At 29.4% G+C, this 22,962-nt stretch overlaps 1 protein-coding gene across 1 annotated transcript in view; it reads left to right on the forward strand.

The window, feature by feature from the left end:
* Window positions 1-22,962, forward strand: part of LOC100163415 (COBW domain-containing protein 1) — a 34,562-nt gene that overhangs the window by 10,460 nt on the left and 1,140 nt on the right. The window contains exons 7-11 of the mRNA XM_029490374.1: window positions 1,901-1,987; window positions 2,078-2,122; window positions 2,210-2,266; window positions 7,668-7,725; window positions 7,817-7,951. Coding sequence (XP_029346234.1) covers window positions 1,901-1,987; window positions 2,078-2,122; window positions 2,210-2,266; window positions 7,668-7,725; window positions 7,817-7,951 — 382 coding nt within the window. The remainder of the gene's footprint in view (window positions 1-1,900; window positions 1,988-2,077; window positions 2,123-2,209; window positions 2,267-7,667; window positions 7,726-7,816; window positions 7,952-22,962) is intronic.

Genomic DNA, 22,962 nt, shown 5'->3' on the forward strand with positions numbered 1-22,962 from the left:
TACATTTCATATCTTAGATTTAAAAAGAAAAAATTTTTATGAATTTCTAACTCGAAATAATTTGCAAATTTTCGTGATTTTTCCCATATTTTGTCATTTTTTGAACTTTAAATGCTTATAAAAAAAAAACTGTGACTAACGATTTTTAATATTTTTCATCTGCCTTTGAAACAATATACTAGAAGCCTTCTATTAAATTTTCAAGCTTTTTTATCCAACAAATAAAATTTTATTGATATTTTTAGAAAAAAAACTAAAAAAAAATGGAAAATGAAAATGTCCGTAAAGAGCTCAAAATAAATCAAAATATTTTCAAAATTTTACCGTGTATAGAAAATGCAAATATAAACAACCTGTGAAAATTTCATATATCTACGGTCATTTGTTTTAGAGTTACACCAAAAACCAAAATCGATTTTGCGTAAAAATTCCCGTTTTTCCTTAATTTTTCTTTTGTTTTTCACGTCGCTTTTGAAAACTACTGGGAAATTTTTACTTTTGACCCCCCAAAGTACCAACTAGATTCACTTTCCAATCATAAAAGTTACTGTTGAAGAAAATCGAAGCAGTTTTACTGTCCTAAAAGGTGATGACAGACACAAAAATAAATAAAAAAAAAATTAAAAAAAAAACACACATCATTGTAAAATCAATACATTCATCGTTCCACTCAGAATCTAAAAATCTATATACATATAATCAAGTGTGTCTCGAATGACTGATCAACGTAAAACCTAAACTATGATACCTATAATCTATATAGTACAGTTAGGTGGCAATTACCACCGTATAGGGGTCCAATAAGAAAGGATTTTCCAAAATTAGCATTTTTAAAAGGTATTAGCTTGTTAATAATTGAATATTGACAATAAAATAAATAAATGCAATGCTTTTGGCAAAAATTAATTACCTACATATAACTGTAAATTACTATATAGTAGGTAACAGTATAACTTATATTATAATATCATCATAAAAAGTAAGGAATTAAATTGATTAGGCTGACAGTCAACAGACCGTCTTTGCTCAGAATTGTTTTTCGTACCTATGCAATGATTTATTATTTAATTCTAATTTAACACTTATATTACAGTGACTTGCTTAATAATGAAGGACTCTCGAAATCTATTAACTGTGCAAGAGACCTATTTTATCCATTGTTTAGCTTAATTCCATAGATAATAGAATAATTGTTAGACAATTCTTCTATTATTTATGCTTAATTCTATACATTTCACTGCATATCATGCAAACTGTAATACTGTATACTCTAATACAAAATAAATATTTTAATTAATGGTATTACATAGGTCCCTATACTGATAATAATAACAACTATAAATACAATTTAAAAATATATAAATACCTAATAAATAATAATTTATATTATAATTGGTTTACTCCTATATTGTTTATGTGAGTCATGTTATTTATATATATATATATATTTGTATATATATTTTTTTTTATTGTGGTGGGATTTATAATTGCTAAAAAACGGATAAACTCATTCTGATGACAAGCATAAATAGATTACGTACATGCTCCGTTGGGTTTATTATGCAAAAACGATGGGACACAGAATAATATGTCCAAATCGAATCAACGTCATGGAAACGGAGATCCGTCTCGGTATATATAATCAAATCTGCAAATCATCAGCCCTCCTCCAATTTTGTATAAAGTGAAATATCTAAACAACTTCTGTTGATGTATATATGGGTGTGTGAGTGTATATTTTAAATCCAATGGCAATTGAACAAACGAAACAACGTTATAAAAGCCTGAAAACCTAGTGTATTTTCAATTTTTGTGTGTACCTATTGATGAAGGAAATAGACGACTAAAAAGAATGCCTTCTTTAGTGCTATAAATATATTTGTTTGTAATTTTATTTCAGACAAATTGCATTAGCTGATATTATACTCATCAATAAAGTCGACTTGGTCGACAGAAGTACGTTGGAAACGTTAAAAATCAAGATTAGGTAATATTATTAATTTAATTTTAAAACTGTACCTGTATTTGTCGCCATATTTCTATTTTTAATTTAAATATTTATTTACTTATGTTATAGATCGATAAATGGAAGTTCTGAAATTATCGAGACAACAAATAGCAGGTAATTTATTGCAGGTTATAAACTAATGTTATAAACTAATTCATAAAATTGTGATAATACACTGATATATTTTTATTATCCTTTCAGAATTGACTTGAATAAAATTCTTGATTTGAAATCCTACTCTTCGTCTAACAGCTTAAGGTATTTAACAATTGAAAAAATATGTATATTATACTTTAATATAGCTAGTAACTAGCTCTTTTAGTTTAAATATACCTAGGTGTTTTTGAAAATATCTCAATAGTCTAAAATAATATATTTGAGATTTTTGATAAGGAGAATATTTGATATAAAAAATAAAATCAGTTTTGTCAAATTAATATTTAATACTGAGGTTATATGATTAAAGGTTGTGTAGGTATGACATATTTTATTATTTAGGAATAATCTTGATAAAACGAATACTGTAATACTATGGTTAAATAGTTATACCTATTATTATAATATAGTATTCTAATAGTAATAATTAATCAACTATCTGCTATAACATATAAGCTTTTCCGTTGACAGATGAAAGTCCTATAACGCTATCCTGTGATTCTGCGAGGAAACGTTTTTCTGGTATAAATGCTGGCAAATGCACTTTCATGGGTAACCATAAGACCACTTGTCAGATTATTAATAGCCGTGTAATAAAGCAAGTATAATTTTCCACCCTCGTCCGTAGCTCACCCTTTAAACACTTCACGGCCATCTGTCAAACTATAAATGTCCCGTTATTCTTTTTTGGAGTTGTTTTTGGTTTCACATTGATACTTTGTATACATTTTGTTTTTAATTTTTATCAAAAAATATTTTGGTTATATTTTATGCATTTTTCTTTCAAATGTATTATAGCTGATGTTTGAAACTCAGTTTATGTTTTGAATATAATTATATTATAATAATATTTTATGTGTATCATAGTAACCAGCAAATATCTCAATGGTGATACCCATATATTAGGCAATATGGTTTAATATTTAGAAGAAATAACCTTTTTATTGTAATATTTTATAAAGCATATTAATAGCTATACTTTTTTTTTTAAAAAAAGCTTGACAATTCAAAACAAGATTCCTTATATTATGTTGTATACTTATATAGAGTTATAGAAAAAATTATCAAAAATACGTAGGTGAAATTTTTTTAAATTGTTATTATTAGAAAATGAATATTTACAGTATTTCTGTACTATGATAATGCATTTAATAAAGATGCAAATACAGAACGATTTCAGCAAAGGGGGTCCATTGACACTACTTCAAAATAAATGTCTTATACTCTTATGTAATAAAATATTATAAAATATCTTTCTATCACTTCTTTATATAATTATACCTACTATTGTTTTCACTTTTAAATAATATTTTTATGCTTGGGTTTATTCGTAGTATAATTAAATGATTGAAAACTCGATTTTATAAATTTAATGAAAGCCGTAGGTTTATTATGTAACACAAATTTAGGTTAGTAGGTAGGTATAAAATATAATGACAGTTTGAAATACTGTGTTTTTCGTTCTTGTATAGGTATAAAAATAAAACGATACAACATAATGTAATTTAATTATTACTGTATTACTGATGTTATTATCTACAATATATTATCACGTTATAGTGTATTCTATATCATAAATAATATTACATTTTTATGGCAATGTTGTACTATATTGTGTAATAATATTATGTAGGTATTTCATTGTTAAATTATAATATGGACCTAATATATTTAAATTTTGTTTCTGGAATTCCAATTTTGCACGATAATATAATGAATCTTTTTTTCAACTCATATATGCCAACGTGTAAATTATTGTCGTTTAATATATTGAATAAAAATAGTGAAATAAAATATATTCACATGCATTTTATTATCAAAAGAGCAGCAAATCAAAATTATATTTTGAAATAACAAAATCGATCTTTGTGCTAGAATTTCCATTTGCTTTGGTGATAATCTGTGATTATGGTGTATGCCTGGATAATATGGTGCATTCTACACAAATAAGTATGACATATTGACATCAATATAAACCAATATTCGCTTATATATTATAGCTAATATACCTTAAGCTTTTTGATAGTAGGCAAATTCAAAACTCGTGGATTTTATTTATTTTTCTCATGAAAAAAAACCGGAAAAATGCTCTGCTGTATCGTAGATTTTTAGTATCTGCTTCGTTGTTAAGTTGGTCACGAAAAACGATTATGATCAAATACGGTGTGTCAGTCCAGCCTTTATTTTTAAAGATATTTTAAAATTTAATTATATTACCTACCATGACAAATTAGATAGGTATTATCGCAGTATTTTGATACGCATCCTCCGCTCTTTACTTCACCTATATCGTAGTTCTCCACTTCTTATTGGCTGTCAATCATATACATTCATATATAACATAGAACAAAATCAACCAATTAGAAGTAGAAAACTAAGGAGGTGAAGGAGATGCGTATCTACTGCGCAAAACTAGTACAACTATGATGATACCTATATAATTTGTCATGTTACCTACTATAATTTATTTATTTTTCCATTAGTAATAGGGTAGATTTAACTTATATTTTCTAAAAAACATCAAAAACATCATAAAATAATATCACATTTTATAATTATAAACAGCTTAAGTATTATTTAGGTAAACATCGTCGTGTAACGCTATATTATTACCTACGTATACTATACAGCTGTTTATCAGCTTTGAAACCAAAATACAATACCACATGGGTACAACATCGTGATTTGATGGGGGGGGGGGGGGGGGGAGGGATATAGGGCGACAACATAATACAATATATTTTACGCGTAAACATATCTAATATATATATTATATATATTATATATATATATATATATATATATATTATAAGCATCAACGTATTATATATAATAATACGAGTGGTGGCGCGATGCGTACACATAAATGAGCTCAAGAGAGCGGAAAAGTGAACGTGGCCGTGTGCGCTCGCGCCCTAGGTTATTAATCCCTGCGCGCACCTCCTATCTATATACTTACGTGAGTATAATGTATATATGGGGGGGGGGGGAAAGTTGCCACCCGCCGCTACCGATCGAGTATCGCCGCGTTATATTAAACCACCTATATATACATATAATTAACCCTTTACATAGTCGCTCCACCTCCATAGTCCACAGATTCATAACACCAATATATATATATATATAATATGTATGTAATAATATGATATTAAACACACGTGCGCCGCACATCTGCTTCAAATGGGTTATCGCGCCTTATAAATAATATTATATAATATATAAAATATAAATCCTATTTCTATATTCACTACATTATGAATCGTAATTATAATAATAATAACAATACATAATATATTAATATGAAACCTAAAATACTGTAAGGCGCGATTTTCATCGACCTACTCCAGATTCAATGTGCGTATGCGTTGTGCCTATTCTTTTAGTTTTCATATTATTATAAATTTTACTATGTGACATTTGTAATGAATTCGTTTCAAACCATGGTGCACTATGATAGTTATATTTAATTATGTCGAAACCAGTACTACAGCATCGATTCTTACAAGAATTAAAGAAAATACAATGTTTGCTAAATATGTGACACAGAAATATATTTTTTAGGGAATATTCCGTAAATACTGAATAGTATAAGCTATAAGCCATAGCCCATAAGGTACCTACATCTTTAGATACGCTTAAATGTATACATATATGAACAACATATGAAAATAATCTACAATCTGTATAACTTAGTTGAAATTACGATTCTATTATAGGTAATATAATTCTTTATGCACAGCGAGTGAATGTGTACTTAGTAGAATTAGTATTTTAGATTCTGAGCGGAGCGAGCTAGCTAGTGGTTTTACAATGGTGTTTTTTTTTTTATCCTGTATACAAAATTTTTACCAGAAAGAGTGCTTTGATTCCAACATATAGTACCTTAATTGGATCAAGATGGTACTTTAGAGAGGTCATTTTTCGATTTTCTCAATAGTTATTTAATGTCACGAGAAAAACCACCGACAAATTACGAAAAACTGCTAAAAAATTGGATTTTAATTTCTAACACTTTGTTTATCACCATAGAAACGAATAAAAAATTATAATTTTATAATATTAATTCAACTTACAGGATATAAATATATAATAAATAGTAACAATATAAAATATCCAGACTGACAAACCGTCTCCGCTCAGAATCGTTTTTCTTATACAATGATATTATATCATTGAATTCAAGTTTAATAAAATCCATTATACATTGACCCAATTGTAACATACTGTACAGCAGTGACATCCACTTACGTGCTTTTTTTTTTTTTTTTAATTTATTGGACAATATGTGTTACAATAGTGTAGTTGTAAAAAATAACAAACTATAGTATCCAAATGACTTATTATTATTTTTTAGAAAAAAATATCAAGTAAATTATAGTTACAGTGGTATTTAAAAGTTAAGTTAGTTTTATCATTTTTATTTTTTATTACCTCTTATGAATAATATAGCAGTGCTAACTAAATTGTTTTTTAGTTTAACTGGATAATTTCAAAAAAATTAACAATCTAAAACATGTAAACTCATTATTTATATATTCGATTCATACATTAACTTCCATTCCAGCGTATTAAGTAAAAAAAAATATTACATAAGTATTTTATTCCAATACTCATTACAGTTAAGCATGATTTGAAGTTCCCTATAAACACTATAAACGTATATTGTTCTCTAAAGAAATTGTTTGTAGTTATTTGTTTGTTATTATTAATCAATTTATTTTTTAGCTTTTACGATTTATATATTTTGGATTACGTTTTAAAATGTGTTCAAACGAAATCAAAACACTAAATAGCAATCATTCATTATATTAATATAAATATTATATACACACTAAGACCGCTTATATGGAATACTAATATTGATGACCCATCTGTCTGTAGATCGCATAAAATTGTACAAATATTATAAGGCTACCACGACGAAACGTGCCATAAGTGCCATAAACCCGCTTATCCCTTTCATTGGGGAATTTACGATTCATTAGATCGGAAACCCAACATTATGACTTCCAAATGTTCACGTGTACGTTATTAACGAAAATAATTTATTATTATTATTGAATATCTAGTGCTTCCAGTGAAGACACTCTTCGTATATACGCACGAAATGTGGTAGCCGCAATAATCGTATATACCATAATAAAAACACCCTATTAGTTTGCGGCTTATCTCTGATCCCTCTAAATAGTCACCGTGGTGGTCGTATACCCTGCAGCATGAGGGGTCTTGACTTCTCATCAGCCACATATTTGACCGAAACTGCCTCCGATAAACCCCATGTCATTCATATTACACCTTATTGTTGTTATTCGACAATTATTATTATTATTACTGATTTATTTATTTTTTATGTTAAAATCAATATTGACAATAATATTTATCAAGTCAAATTGTCGTTTCGTCAGAAACCCTACCCACCCCACCCCCGACGTCCATCGTAATATGTATGAAACGCTAATATTTTTATTGCCCATAAATTTATACGCATTGTTTGTTACAGGGTCGACGAAATGATTAGAAACGTGGAAAGTTTGGAAGGAAAAACTCATATACACCAAGTAAACGCCAAACTATACATATATTATATTTATGCATTATGATTATGTACGGTGATGTATTTTTTATAGTATGATTTTCATATGATTTCAGAACGTGGCTACTGTCACACTTGAAGTTCCCGATGGTATTTTTAGGTCATCTCTGGACAATTTTGTATGTCAGATCTTATGGGAAAATATGCTGAAAGATGGTCGAGGGAATACTTCAGAAATAATCAGAATGAAGGTGAGTGGTGTTATTATTACTAAAATAATATTATGATAGCAATATATGTGCTGGCCAAAATTGTACCATAAATCGTTTAATACCTTGGTACGAATTTGTGATTTACAAATGTTCGTTAAACGTTATAATCATACCGATATAATATTTTAATATTATGAGTCGTTATTAATAACCATTATTTCATATTGTTTGTACATTTACCGTATCGTTCAAAAAACTATAACTGCGTGTACAAAAATTACCGATGTGTATTTTTGTATACGCCCAACCGCATCCGACGTAATAATAAACACACACACAATTAAAATATAACACTTTATTACTGTTTTATAGTTCTATACAAAGTGACCACATCAAGCGATTACTGCGTTGAAGAACCCACTTTTGTCTCCTATCTCTTTATATATTTTTATTGCTTAACCTAGCTTCTATTTTGCTTATCATCTTGTTTTAGTTTATAACTAAGACTAAGACTTAACACTAAATTTTGTTACATATTTCATAAATATTTTCTTAACTTAATTAATAGTTTTATTTAAAATTAATAATGTCTACGTATTGCAACAGGTAACAACATATATGTACCCTGACTTTATGTATACATAAATATATAATATGCTTGATACAAAAATGGCATATCTATATATATATATGTAATATGAATAGATTGGCCATTTTGAAAAATCTGTTAAATCGTGTTTCTTAATACATATTATACGTAACACCCTTGCTTGGTCCTTCTACAACACTGCTTCGTGTTTATTGGGTACCACGCGTCTATACACATTATAGAAACTGATGCAGAGTTGCCTCATAACCGGCATTTCTTGTACAAAAGAGTTCAAAGTAACAATAATAATTATTGAAACGTGTTACGTATTTTTTTTAAGGGGTGCAGACACGGAGAACAATATTTTCGTTTATCGTAATAATTTCAGGCCGTATCCTATTGTATACTGTGATTCGTCAACACCACGTATTGAAATGGCCGGCTGTTCTATCCACGTCCGAAATCCATATCCTGCTGCAGGGGCTCACCCTTTTGTACACATTTACACACACACGCTCGTACATGGACGGGGCCTTATATTTGCTAGAGAATAATGTTTGTTGCCCTTTTTTTCTTTATTTTTTTCATACTCTCCAGCCATCGCGTCTCCCCTCCCCCCGACCGAACGTTTATGCTGTCGTTTATATTATTATATCATGTGTGCCCGCGATTTGTTCGTTTTTAATTGTTGTAGACAGCTCCCATTGTGTGTGTACCTATATATTTTTTGTCGTTGATAAATCCCTATTTAATTCCATACTGCAGGGCTAATCCTCGCTCCAGATGTAATCAATTGGCCGTGGATCAGGTAGACTAGTGTACACACACGTACGCATACGTACGTAAATATACCCTTCACCCTTGTATGACTTCATCCCCGTAAACAAATTGAGACCTTATATTTATAATACACTGAGTGTATTATACACGCGCAGGTATGGGTACTGACAAATCGTTTTTCGATTTTTATCTTCCCAGCTCGTATGTCCGTCCATTGTATACCGATTGCATGATTAACATGGCTAAATATTATATTATATGAACAATATATATTATAACAATATATCTAACAATGATTTCCCCGTTACATCGATCGAGTCTATTGCTTCCAACTTATTTGATTGTTATCTGCACGCTATATATCGCCGATACTATAACTATAACAACTACTTTTAAAAATTCCATGTACCTAGTTAATATCTATATATAGTCGGGGCTTCAGCCTTTTTTAAATGTGAAATAAAACGTCTAAGAATTCTATGTATCGTTTGTTCGCGGTATATGATTTTATTTACCATAAAAAGTAAAACTAGTTTACAATATTGTCTATAATTGCCTCCTAATTTATATTATACCTATTACAAGATTTAAGTATACTGCAATACTGTCCATTGTCATCAGACAAGGTAAATTAAAAAAAAATGTGGGCAAGTGTATGTCGCTATTCTGTACAGTAGGTACAATTGGGTCACTGTAATGGATGGTGTTAAATTTGAATCCAATGACATACAATATGATTGTATAAGAAAAACGATTCTGCGCGAAGCCAATAGTATTACTAAGTGTAGCCGTGTAGGTATTTGATGATATTATTGTGAATAAAGTAATTTATATAGATATAACCTATTTACGTGGAACCTTGTTTTAAATGTTCAATCCTTAGCGATAAAAATTGAACATTTTATACATTTTTAACTACAAAATAATTATTAAATTTTAAATAAAATTCAAAAAACATTTTGTCAAAATTCATACTTTAAATGGTTATAAAAAAAATGTGCTGTATTTTTAATATTTTTAACTGCGAAAGTAACAATATATCAGGAGCATTGTATTACATATTCACGCTTTTCACCTAACAAATTAAATGTTTTTGACAATTACCTATAGAAAAAAAAACTAAAAAATTGAAAACTGAAAATGTCCGTAAACAGCCCAAAAAGATTCAAAATATTTTGAACATTTTATCTAAGCAGTATTTCGACTACTTATCGTATACACAGACACAAAAATATAATTAAAATAAAAAAAAACACATCATTGTAAAATCAATATATTCATCGTTCCGGTCAGAATATTAAACGTCTTATACTTGTATATTGCGAATATCAATTTATTGTTATTAATATTATTTCTTAAGTTATTGTATTTATATATTATTCTAAAAAATATCTTGTAGTGTCTTTATGGTATTATTTCCTATGAAAATTGTGTATACGTAATTTCATTTTTTCAATATTTTTTAGTATTTTATTTTTAATTAAAACGATTTTAATGAAATATAATATTTATTTCGAAGAATTATCTTAATAACTAAACAGTTTTAAGACATATTTTTAATTATGGTACTAAAATTATTTACGATTTACTGCATGATATTATTTATATCAATTGAAACTTTTAAATTTGATCATATAATATATCAATATAATCTAATAAATCATTATATTTATTATCTATACTATCCCTTATAACTTTTAAGTATTTTGACCTATCCGATTTTCTAGAACAATTTAAGAAATAATATTAACTCTGATCAATAAAATTTATTCAGTAACCTTCATTATAAAGTTCTTAAAAAACTATAAAATTATAATTTATGACGGATTTAGATATTTGTCAACCTATAAAACTTATTGATAAATATGTGTCTTATAAACGATATTATTGTATAGACAATATTATATAGGTTATCTTTGTATGTTATAAATAACGCTATATTTGTGTAGGTAATAAAAATGTATTTAAAAAGAATGATCAAACGTTTAGCGATACTAGATATTAAAGTAGGTACACGAATTTGTTTAGTTATGAATTGAAAGAAATAATAATAATTTAGTGAATTTTAATTTAAGTATTTTTCACAATATTTCTACTATATGTACTGTACACTCAAATTAAAGGACATGATGAATCAATAAATATTATGACAATAATTTAATTGATTTATTTATTGTCATCGGTTTAATGTCTTGCACATTTCAGTTATTATTCAATATTTTATTGGGTTTAAGTTTGCGGATTACACTGCTCCCCCAATAGCTTTGATGAACCCCATTGGATGAAAATGTCCCTTTCGAAATTGCTTTGACAGCAAAATCGTAAACAGCCATCGGTAAATAGACTTAAGGATATCTCTAAACTGTTCCTTGTATACTCTCACGCAAACAAATCTTGTCATTCACTCAAATTCTGTGTGCGTTTGTAAACAGATTTTCTAATATATTATTGGCAAAACTTCAAATCAAAATACATCGACTGCAAATCCCAATTTTATATCTACGAATCTTCTATAGTATAAATATACATACTATATTATAGTCAATAATGTATTTTAAAAAATGAATATATAGTTCACCTTGGTTATTGTCTTGTGAACTATTTTTAAGTACCAAATATGTAGGATGTAGGTAATAGGTACAGTATATAGTATTCAATTATAAATTATTAATTACTAATCATTCTACTTGTTTAATATTTAATTATTTTTAATTTATTTTTAACCTAACATTTTAAATGAGAGTACAATTAAAACGTTTGGTGTTAAATTATGAAAAATTGGGTTAAAATTAATACTAAAAAAATTAAGAAATTAACACAAATAGATTATTTACATTTAAATGATTATCTATTTCAACTACCTATATATGATCCATTTTTTGTGCCATTTATAAATTTCAATAAAACGAAGAGAATATAAATTTCAGAATATGTTTTAAAGAATGTCATAGGATTACGCTATATATATCCTATGTATTATTATTATGTGTAGGTATATAAAATAATATAGCTCGTGTAAGCACGTTATAAGGAAACGGTGTTAGAACAAGTCAGAATACTCGGTATCCGACGACCATGTAATAATAATAAAAGGGGTTTGCAGCCAGCATGAGTCTTTGCCATCACGTAGACCCCTCTCCTTTTAATTTTTGGGTGTTACCTACGAAAACCCGTGAAGGAATTCTCCCTGCCGCAAAAGCCCGCATACTTTGCACAAACGGCCCCTCCCCAAGGGCACATCGACATAATCGTCCCAAATTCTAACATGATCGACATTATGCGATAATATCGCGAATAACTCCAACACGGCTGTTATAAATCAACATCTCAATACGTCGAAGTGTACGTGACACAATACGGCACTATATTTTAATACGTAAATAATTATAACCATTATAAATCGTGTTGGTGAATTTTTTTTTTGGATTGTATCTAAAAATGACGTGGCTTGGTCCATTTTAAATATAATTTGTTCAAAAAAATTTAGAAATAAAATGATGAAATTACTTTTTCATAAATAATATAATATATACCATTATAATACCTACCTTTTTTTATATTCTTGTGTAATTGCAATACAATGAATCGTCATACGTCTTAATGTTATTTTGTATTTTTATTTTAATAATCCGATCGTAACTATTATGTATACATGCTAATATTGTATTTCTTCCAGATAATCCTCTCATATATTGTTGTTTAATAGATTGAAATACTATATATTGTATAATATAATAGGTACTATAAGAAAAGAAAATAATATATTATGTTATAAATTATAATCAGGCCTTTATTTATAAGCACTAAACGTGTATTATAACTTATAATACACGTTTATAAATATATAGTGCTTATAAATAGATTAATCAACAATATATAATATAACAATAAGTAAATAATAGTAATGACTAATTGCCTCAGAAATGCATTTAATAGTTAATACCTCCAAAAAATTTATATTTCTTAATATTTTATAAAAAAAAAAATGTGTTAACCCGTTTAGAAATTATTTATATATTTTATATATATTTGTAACCGGCCGTTGAGGTTGTGGACATTCCGGTTAAAGATAAATCCGAGACTCGTGTTATTTTCATACCAGATTACAACAAATTATGTTATACCTAGTCTGTCTTAGTTCCATCACGAAAAATACATATTTTCATACTTAAATCTAAGTTAAAATTTTTTTTTTTTTTGATCTTATTCCTTAAAAAACGATAGTTATCACAAAATAAAAAAAAAAATGGTAAAATGGTTTTTGTGTTAATTTACCTTAAACGAGCTTAAATATCTAACAATGTTTTTGACTACAATACGATAAGTGTTTAAACTTATTCGTCTATATTTGAAAAACGAAATTCACATCATCAAATTGTATATAATATTATAATATTATAATATTGTGTAGCGTGCACAGCTACGTATATATTATAATAGTGAGATATTATATAACTTGAGCCGGAGTAGTAGTAAAGGGTGGTAAGACGACATACGGCTTTCGATTTGCATTCTCCGAATGTTTTATGGGCAAGTCAGCGAAAGGCCTGATAGTAATTTCGCGCCGACCAAATCTAATAAACAGACAATTCAAAGGCTCCGTACTGGTGCTGCGTAAGCCCACCAAGAATGTGCATAGTCCTCTCATAATATTTATATGAAACCCAGTCTGGGTATAGTTGTTTTTTTCCATCCGCCGTTTACGCGTTCTCGTTTTATTTCTATTTATTTTTCGTTTTATGTCTCGGCCAGACACAACACACGCTGCGTATATATTAAATTTGGTACGCTAATTTTTTCCCGTTACCATTGCCAAATATTTCACAATTTTCAACCCGAATGTTATTCCTGCGTTCTCCTTCGTTGTTCTGGTGTTCTATAATACAGCAGCAGTTGATATTACAGCACTTATTGTATAGGTATAGCTGATTATGATGCAACATGCATGTTATATAATACCGAAACAGTACTTATAATAATATATTATAATATAGTAATCAGTCACTCAGGTCTCAGACCTTATGGTCACTCGCTTGTTTTAGTCGCTCGTATACTTTTCTATTTTTAACAAACGAACAAGTTCTTTTCGAAATTTGAAAGCTAGTATTCATACATTGCGTAGGTATTTAATTATTTTACAGTTATTTGAATACATTTCAGTAGGTATTCCTAAAAGATTTAACATATTGCATATTTTACGATATACCTGCTGTATTTTCTTTTCTTTTTTTTTTTTTGTTTGTCGTATACGATTAAGTTACTTCATGACTTATTTTCGTACAAATATTATAATCCACTTTTTTTAAGTAAAAGTCAATTTTCTGTTTATGTGTAGAAAAAAGTTCTTAAAATAATGCAATAATAATGTTCTTTTATGCAGTATGAAAAACACGAATTAAATTCAAGGTCATTAGTTCGAAAAATATCTTGTTATGTTTATTGTTTAAACACACTATATACAGTGGTGGGCGTATGGAGTCCTCCTCTGGGAACTAATTATATATATTTTTTATACCTTCTTGCACATAAATAAGAAAAAAATAAATTATTTACGATAATTTTTTCTAAGAAGATTTTTTGGAATCACTGTATGTAGATAAAGTATGTCATAAAAATTCAAAATTGTGATATACATGTAGGTACCTATAATAGTTTCAGACTTTGTTATTTTTGACAGTATAACTATTTTAAATCTGTTGGGCTTTGGTAAAAATATGGGTTATTTTACTTTGGTGTTCTGTATATTAGTTATTATAATATTACCCCCACCAAAGTAAAAAAAACGATATTAGATTTTTGTTATTATGTACCATAATATAATTTATCTGTATAATTTATAGTATCTAGAAGAGATGGTTTGGAATACATATCATACGTTACCCATTAAAAAAAAATACGTCAAAATGTTTTCCTAATTTATTATAACTAATGTAGTGAAATTAATTGTTGTTTGTTTTTACTTACGCTGTAAAATATAATATTATTATTGATATTTGTATAAAATATAAAGTATTATTGATAATACAAAATCTCATTTAATCTGTTATGTAAAATTATAATCTATTGTCTCAATAATATAAAAATACCTATTGATACGTAGTGGTGAGTATACGTGCCTAAAAATATAGATTTTTTTTAAAGTTTAAATCATGATATTTATGCGTATTAATGATAAATGTATGCTCATCTTTTGAACAAAAACAAATTCACATCGATATTTGCCATGCCAAATAAGCTGATATTTAAAAACGAATTTGTTAGAATGTGTACACATATAATAATAGCAGGTGTTTAGGATTCGCAGGATATATTATATATATAAATATATTTCGTCGTACAAATCTAAGTATTATGTATTGTATATTATTATATACGCTATGATGATAAGTTGTATACTCGTATTTATATACCTATATATTATATAATATACAATATATAGGTATTATATTTCAACAATAGATTGTCAGTATAAAAGCTTATCGTTCTGACGTTTGTTTTCAGTCAGTATACCCAAAGAACTAACGCGCATATACTATATACCTGACACGTGACTGCCGCCAGAGGAAATAATAATAATAATAATAATAATAATAATAATAATAATAATAATAATAATAATAATAATAATAGAAGTGGAAGACGAGAAAACGTCTCGGTGCCTGAGGAAACAACAGTATATGCGTGCAGTGCAGTAGTGCACAAACGTATACATTATAAGAAGAAGAACTACACACGTCTCATATGTTTTATAGCATATATGCATAATATATTATGTATATAGCCGTGGCGAGGCGGGGGGGATCGGTACACGAAAAGGAGTGGTGCCGGGTGCCGGGTTGGTAGTTTTTGAGTGCGTGAAATTCACGCTTTCCGCACGGCCAAGTCGCCGAGTGAAACAGCGGTGGCACGTGCGGACGGAATGCTTTTGTGGGGCTCCTACGCCTTTCGACGGGCGTCAAAATGTTTTTATTAAATTTTAAATTGCAGACTGACGTGTATGTTTTACACGCACGCACGCCTTACATAATACGCGGTCAACGCTGCAGTGTGGAGTCCCCTGAAGGCACAGAGCACACGCTGCATAAAGTACCTATAATCTATATGTATAATGTATATGTAATACCTATGTATGAAATATATCCAACTATGCAGTCGTTTTTTTTATAAATAAATTTTGCGTACCTATCGTAATGAATCACGCACGAGATTTTGTCGTTTTAAATACTATTTGTCGCTCACCATTACATAATTAATATAGTGTTATATTATAAACGTAGAGCGCGATTTTAAATCACGCTTGTATCTCTTAAGAATAAGATGATTATCTTACAGGCTATATTTTTAATGTTGAATTCTTGTATTTTGTCATTATATTATGTATTTCACATTACTGCGAGTAGGTACTACTTGAAAGTAAAACAAATATAATAATAGATATAAAATCTCCCTTGACTATGGTAGGTACTGATTGTACCTACTTGTCCAATGTGCTGCAGTTATATAATAGCAACTAGTAGGTATTGCAGGTTACAGGTTTCAATGACGAACCCAAAAGAACAATTTTAAAGTAAAAACAGTGTTTAAAATATATTATAACTCACCTGCAGAGTTATACATTTACTGATATACACATGTAATAACCTAATAGGGAGGGAGGAAGAAACCAAATTAGAAGTTGATAAAATACTTTGCATTGGAGTTTTCAACTATTACCCTTTCGGCCAAAATCAAAAAGCTAAAACAATAGCAGATAAGAAACATTATATTATTTATACCATATAAGGTATATTTTCTTTGCTCAGAACCAATGATTATCGACTATATAATATACGATATATCGGCTGCAGGTCTCGGCAAAAATGAATAGAATTAAAAATGCTCCAATTTTCCAAGATTGCGAAATGCAAAGATAAAAAACTCCCGATTACAATATTAGTTAATACCTACCTACTACGTATACAAATAAAATATTAAAGCTTTTAGCTGTAGCAGCTCATCATTGACACCATGCACCGCTTTTCGTTGGCATCATAATAATATATTATAGCATGTGACAACGCCCGCCACAGATATTTATACTGCAGCGCAATATTATCGTACGTATTTTATGACCACCACCGCAATAATATATTTTTCTGAGAGTGGCGTAGAAACTTGGAACAATATAATATAATAATATGCATATAAATATATTATATTATATATAGTAATTGCACGATTTCGTTATAGGCGGTACGTCAGTATAAATAATACTGCTCGCTGCTCGAATGCTGTACAACATAAGATTATATTATAATGATTTAGAAATTTGGAATTTATTATTAATAACTTACTCCTTTAATTTAAACCTTGTGCGGGAATATTCCGTGAAAATATTGCAAATATTTACAGACTTTCCTGCAAAAACGTATTTTTCGTATAATATTATGTACCTACTTATCTATTCTATAGGTATTCGTACACGGTAAATTCGTTACGTAATTTTTTTCTGAATCAATCGATTAGATTTATTGACCATCGATCGATGTTTGTTATCATTTGAATTAAATTGAGAACGCGCGTTTGCTCTAGAAAGTCGATTGCTCTACCAATATTGCACTGATCTTGCCACAGTGGCAAACCCAGGTGGGTGGACCCCGGGTCCGGACCCCCCCCCCCCCCTCTTGGCTTATGTCATAGTTTTATTTTTATTTTTAAAAGTTTCCGTAAAATGTTCATCGAAATTTATTGATTAGTTTGATTATTACTTATTAGTTATTAGATTAGATTTTGACATTATAGGTATTATGTTGATAACACGTCGAATCCGAATATCCGATAATAATTAATTTACATACATTGTAAATATAAATTTTAAAAAGGTGGGCAAGTGGATGTCGCTATGCTGTACAGTAGGTTACAAGTGGGCCATCGTATAATGGATGGTATTAAATTTGAATTCAATGATTCAATGTCATTGTATAAGAAAAACGATTCTGAGCGGAGATGGTATGTCGGTCTAGGTATAAGACATATTATATACTTACATCTATGGTATTAAAAAAAAATTGACCTATAATATACACAGGAATATCACAATATCCATTAGGTAGGTACTTATAACGCGTTATACATCAACAACAAACCGTGATACTATCATAGATATATTATAATATACTTTAGAAGTTTCAAGTACCCACGAGTAATATTATACAATCACAACAAAATAACTAAAATAGTTATTCTAGGTTTTTTAACATGTAATTTCGTCCAAATTTGAACTATAAAAATAAACTGTGCTTATGTATTTTTTAGATTTTTTGGTTTCAGAATTAACTACTTACCTACGTGGAATCTTGTTTTAAATTTTCAATTCTTAGGTATAAAAGTTGAACATTTTATGAATTTTTAACTACAAAATAATTATTCAATTTTAAATTTGATACATTTTGTCAAAATTCGATCATTAAATGCTTATAAAAAAAAAATTGTGCATATGTATTTTGAATATATTTCAACTGATATTGTAAAAATATATCAGAAACCTTGCATTAAATTTTAACGTTTTTTACCCAACAAATACAATTTTTATTGATATTTATAGAAAATAAAACTAAAAAACTTGAAACTGACATCGTCTGTAAACAGCTCAAAAAGAGTCAAATTATATTCAAAATTTTATCGTGTATAGAAAATGCTAATATAAACATTCAGTGGAATTTTCAAGTATCTACAGTCATTTTGTTTTTTAATTACAACAAAATAAGAAAATCGTAACATGATAAATCCAGTGAATATCAAGTGTTGTAAAAATAGGAATTTCAAATGCTCATAAAAATTTAATTTGACTTGTAGACATTTTTTTTTTAAAAAAAGATAGACAAACTTATGAGGAGTCTTGTATTACATATCAAATCTTAGATTTAAAAAGAAAATTTTTTATGAATTTCTAACTCAAAATAATTTGCAAATTTTCGTCATTTTTACGTATTTTGTCAATATTTGAACTTTAGATGCTTATAAAAAAAAATTGTGACTTTAAACTTTTAATTTTTTTCATCTGCCATTGAAACAATATACTAGGAGCCTTCTATTGAATTTTCAAGCTTTTTTAACCAATAAATAAAATTTTATTGATATTTATAGAAAAAAAACTAATAAAAATGGGAACTGAAAATGTCCGTAAAGATCTCAAAATAAGTCAAAATGTTTTTAAAATTGTTTGGTGTATAGAAAATGAAAATATTAACATTCAGTCAAAATTGCATGTGTATACTGTAATTTGTTCAATAGTTACACCAAAAACCAAAATCAATTTTCTCGAAAACAGATTTTGCGTAAAAATTCCCGTTTTTCCTTAATTTTTATTTTGTTTTTCACGGCGCTTTTGAAAACTACTGGGAAATTTTTACTTTTGACCCCCTAAAGTACCAACTAGATTCACTTTCCTATTAGAAAAAAAACTGTTGAAGAAAATCCAAGCACTTTTACTGTCTTAAAAGGTGATGACAGACACAAAAAAAAAATTTTAAAATTAAAAAAATACACATCATTGTAAAATTAATACATTTATCTTTCCACTCAGAATCTAAAATGAAAATAATATAATTGTGTGTTTTTTTTATTGGTCTTAAACTCGGCAAATTGTATTTATTAAGAAATGAAATGTTTGTATATACTCAGGAAAAGGACAGAAAAACAGTAGTTAAATACATTTTTTTGGACCCCCTCCCCCTTGAATAAATCCTGGTTGCGCCACTGTTTTGCCATGAACACCTTGAGCGTCATACATTTATGCACTTAGTAGTTTTATAAACCCGAGCTGAGTATCATATTATTATATTATGATTTATGGTACCTACTCAGATTTTCATTAAAGTGTAACCTCACCACGAATAGTTACAATTATGACAGCCTTTTTTGATCGTCAACCATACGCGCTGAGTCTGAACTATTGTGGATTTTCGTATGAGAATATTATATAAATAGGAACAGGTGTAGGTAAAATAAATGAACATAAGTGTATAATATTTATGCAAAAAGGATAAGACGTTTTAGTTTCGTTAATATGTAATGCCGAGAAATCTTAAGGCACTAAATTTATGGATATAGAGATATCATACGGTGTTTATCATGTATATTAATCTATACTACTATATAAAATTGTTAGGTGTTTTCTACGACCGCGCTAACCGAGAAAACTACTGAATCGATTTGGTTGATTCTTTATTTGTTGTGTTCGTAATTGTCAGGATAAGGTTCTTATGAAAGAAAATTTTAGAAAAATCCACCAGAAAAGTAGGAAATGTGGATGTCAATAATACAACAGTGGCGCCATCTTTCTAGAAAAAATAAATTAAATAATAATTGTTATTAATTATTGCAGATTAAAATAATAATCGTGTATTATATATTAGTTTCCATTGGTTAATCGGGCATGTTTGTTGATTTGTGTTAATATTTTTGTCAGTATATATACATTATATACATATGAATTAATGTTTGTGCGTAGATTGACCTCTGGAAACAAGGTGTTAAATTTTATTTTTTTATTCATCGGATCTTAGTATGGTTAGGTTAGTTTAGGTTAGGATTTTGTATTAATTGATTATATTAATCCACTGTAGGTGTAATTAAGTGAAAACGATAAACTTGGTATAACTTTGATACTGTATAGTTAAATCATACACTTACGTACAAGCAGCACGGGGTCCGATAATATACTACTGCGAATCAGAATTTTTATTATATATAATGTCCACAATGGGGTAAACAAAATTTATAATCCGTGGACTCAGAATAATAATTACAAAATAACCTCATGAGGGGTGTAGGATGTTTGTACTTGTAGATACTCGTAGATAACCATGCATGCAACAACATATCGTTTATATTAATATAAAAGATCAGGTCCCTATACTATGATAATAAATGTAAACGTACCGGCCAAAGTAATATATGTATTATGTTTACCCTTACAAAGGGTTTCACCTCGTATTCGTTGGCGATGCCCGACGCCAAGAATGGCCTTTATGTCTACTCCGTGGTTGACTTCGGCGACTGCAGTATTTTAATAATAATAATAACATACCATAAAATCTTACGACTGTCGCTCTGATAAAGTTGTAGGTAGGTATTACTAGAATATACGGCCAGAACGTGTTATAATATAAGCATATGGATAAGTAGGTACAGATGTGTTGAAGAGAGGTGTTCATGGAGTCCGTTATCGTGAATAGCTGGATAGATAACTGGAGCAGCGGATTATGTAACGTTACGAGAGTTTCTGGCACGAGAAATTCCCTAGATAAAAATGTATAAATAATCTAGAAAATTGTTGAGTTATATCATATATGAAATAGGTACTCAAGACAAAATTGGCAAGTATAAGTAAATTAAGGGCAACAATTGAAAGTTTGATGCATATCACATATAATATGATACAAAAGGCAGTCAACTTGCTTGAGTAGAGTTAGAAGTATAGGTACAAGTTTCGAATGATTGCTATTAACAGTATATTATATTCTTTTACTATTAGAATGGATATCCGTTGTACAATATAAGGGTATAGGTAATAGTGATTTTAAGAAACACTGCAACGCGTCTTGGAATAATTTTTAAAAACGTTGAAAATTTTTATTTTTCCTTCGCAACTACTTCGGCTGCATAATGTCGTCCGCTTATAACAATAACATAGTGTAAGCATATAAGCTGCAGACCGATTTTTGACGATTCGAGCGGGATCGCGCTCGCGTGTGTGCGAAAATTCGTGACGGCATAATCTGGAAAAGCTATCGCCGCAGACGTGCATTATAAACGGTGCGCGGGAGCCGGGCGTAAGCGTTTTATTGGTGTGCGATTCGGTGTTAATAATTCGTCAAAGTTGTCCGGCTTGTAACTACAACACTCGGAGGCGTTACCAATCAGCCGCGGCGCCCGCCCGGGTTTCAAGGGGGGGTGGGGGGGGGCCTTTGATGTTTTAATTAAACCGTGATTAACGCGCGCGCCACCCGCCGCCGGTCCGGGAGGTTGCTGCTCGGCGACGAGGGTCGGTTACACAAACAGCCGGCCGGCCGGCGGACGACTATGGGGACTAAATAATATTATGCGCATCGACGGCCGGACGACCGGCTCGCGGCTGAAGAATTTCAATATCAAACACTGCAGCAGCAGCTATATCGCTGCGAATTAAAAAACTATCTGTACAACACCCTGCACACCCGCAACTTCACCCACCCACCATCGTCAGTGGTGCTGTACAAATACCGACAAAACAAACTGCTACGCTAGTGTAAAACGAATTAATATATTATTATTATTATCGTCGTGTGTACTTATAGTTTATAAGCGAGCCGTCCGCGGCGGAAGGCTGAAGCTATATATGCTGCAAGTGCGAGCAAAAGCCACCGCGTATACGTATTACTATATTATTATTATTGGCGCTCTCGTATAATCCTTTTTAGTTTTTTAATTTATCCACTCGTATACATAACAATGTATTTAATGCGCACGTACATCACCCGACGGAAAACCAAATCCCTTACCCTCTGGTGCGCCCGTACACACATCTAGTAAATTACATTTAGATTGGTTTGACACCGCCGCGCATTTGATCGTTCGATTTCTGATCGCGTCTTTTGTTTGTTTTTTATTTGATTTGATACAACTACGCAGGGGGGTGTGTATTTGATACGTCGTGGAC

Source organism: Acyrthosiphon pisum, chromosome A2, assembly GCF_005508785.2.
Source record: "Acyrthosiphon pisum isolate AL4f chromosome A2, pea_aphid_22Mar2018_4r6ur, whole genome shotgun sequence".
Classification (NCBI taxonomy): Eukaryota; Metazoa; Arthropoda; class Insecta; order Hemiptera; family Aphididae; genus Acyrthosiphon; species Acyrthosiphon pisum.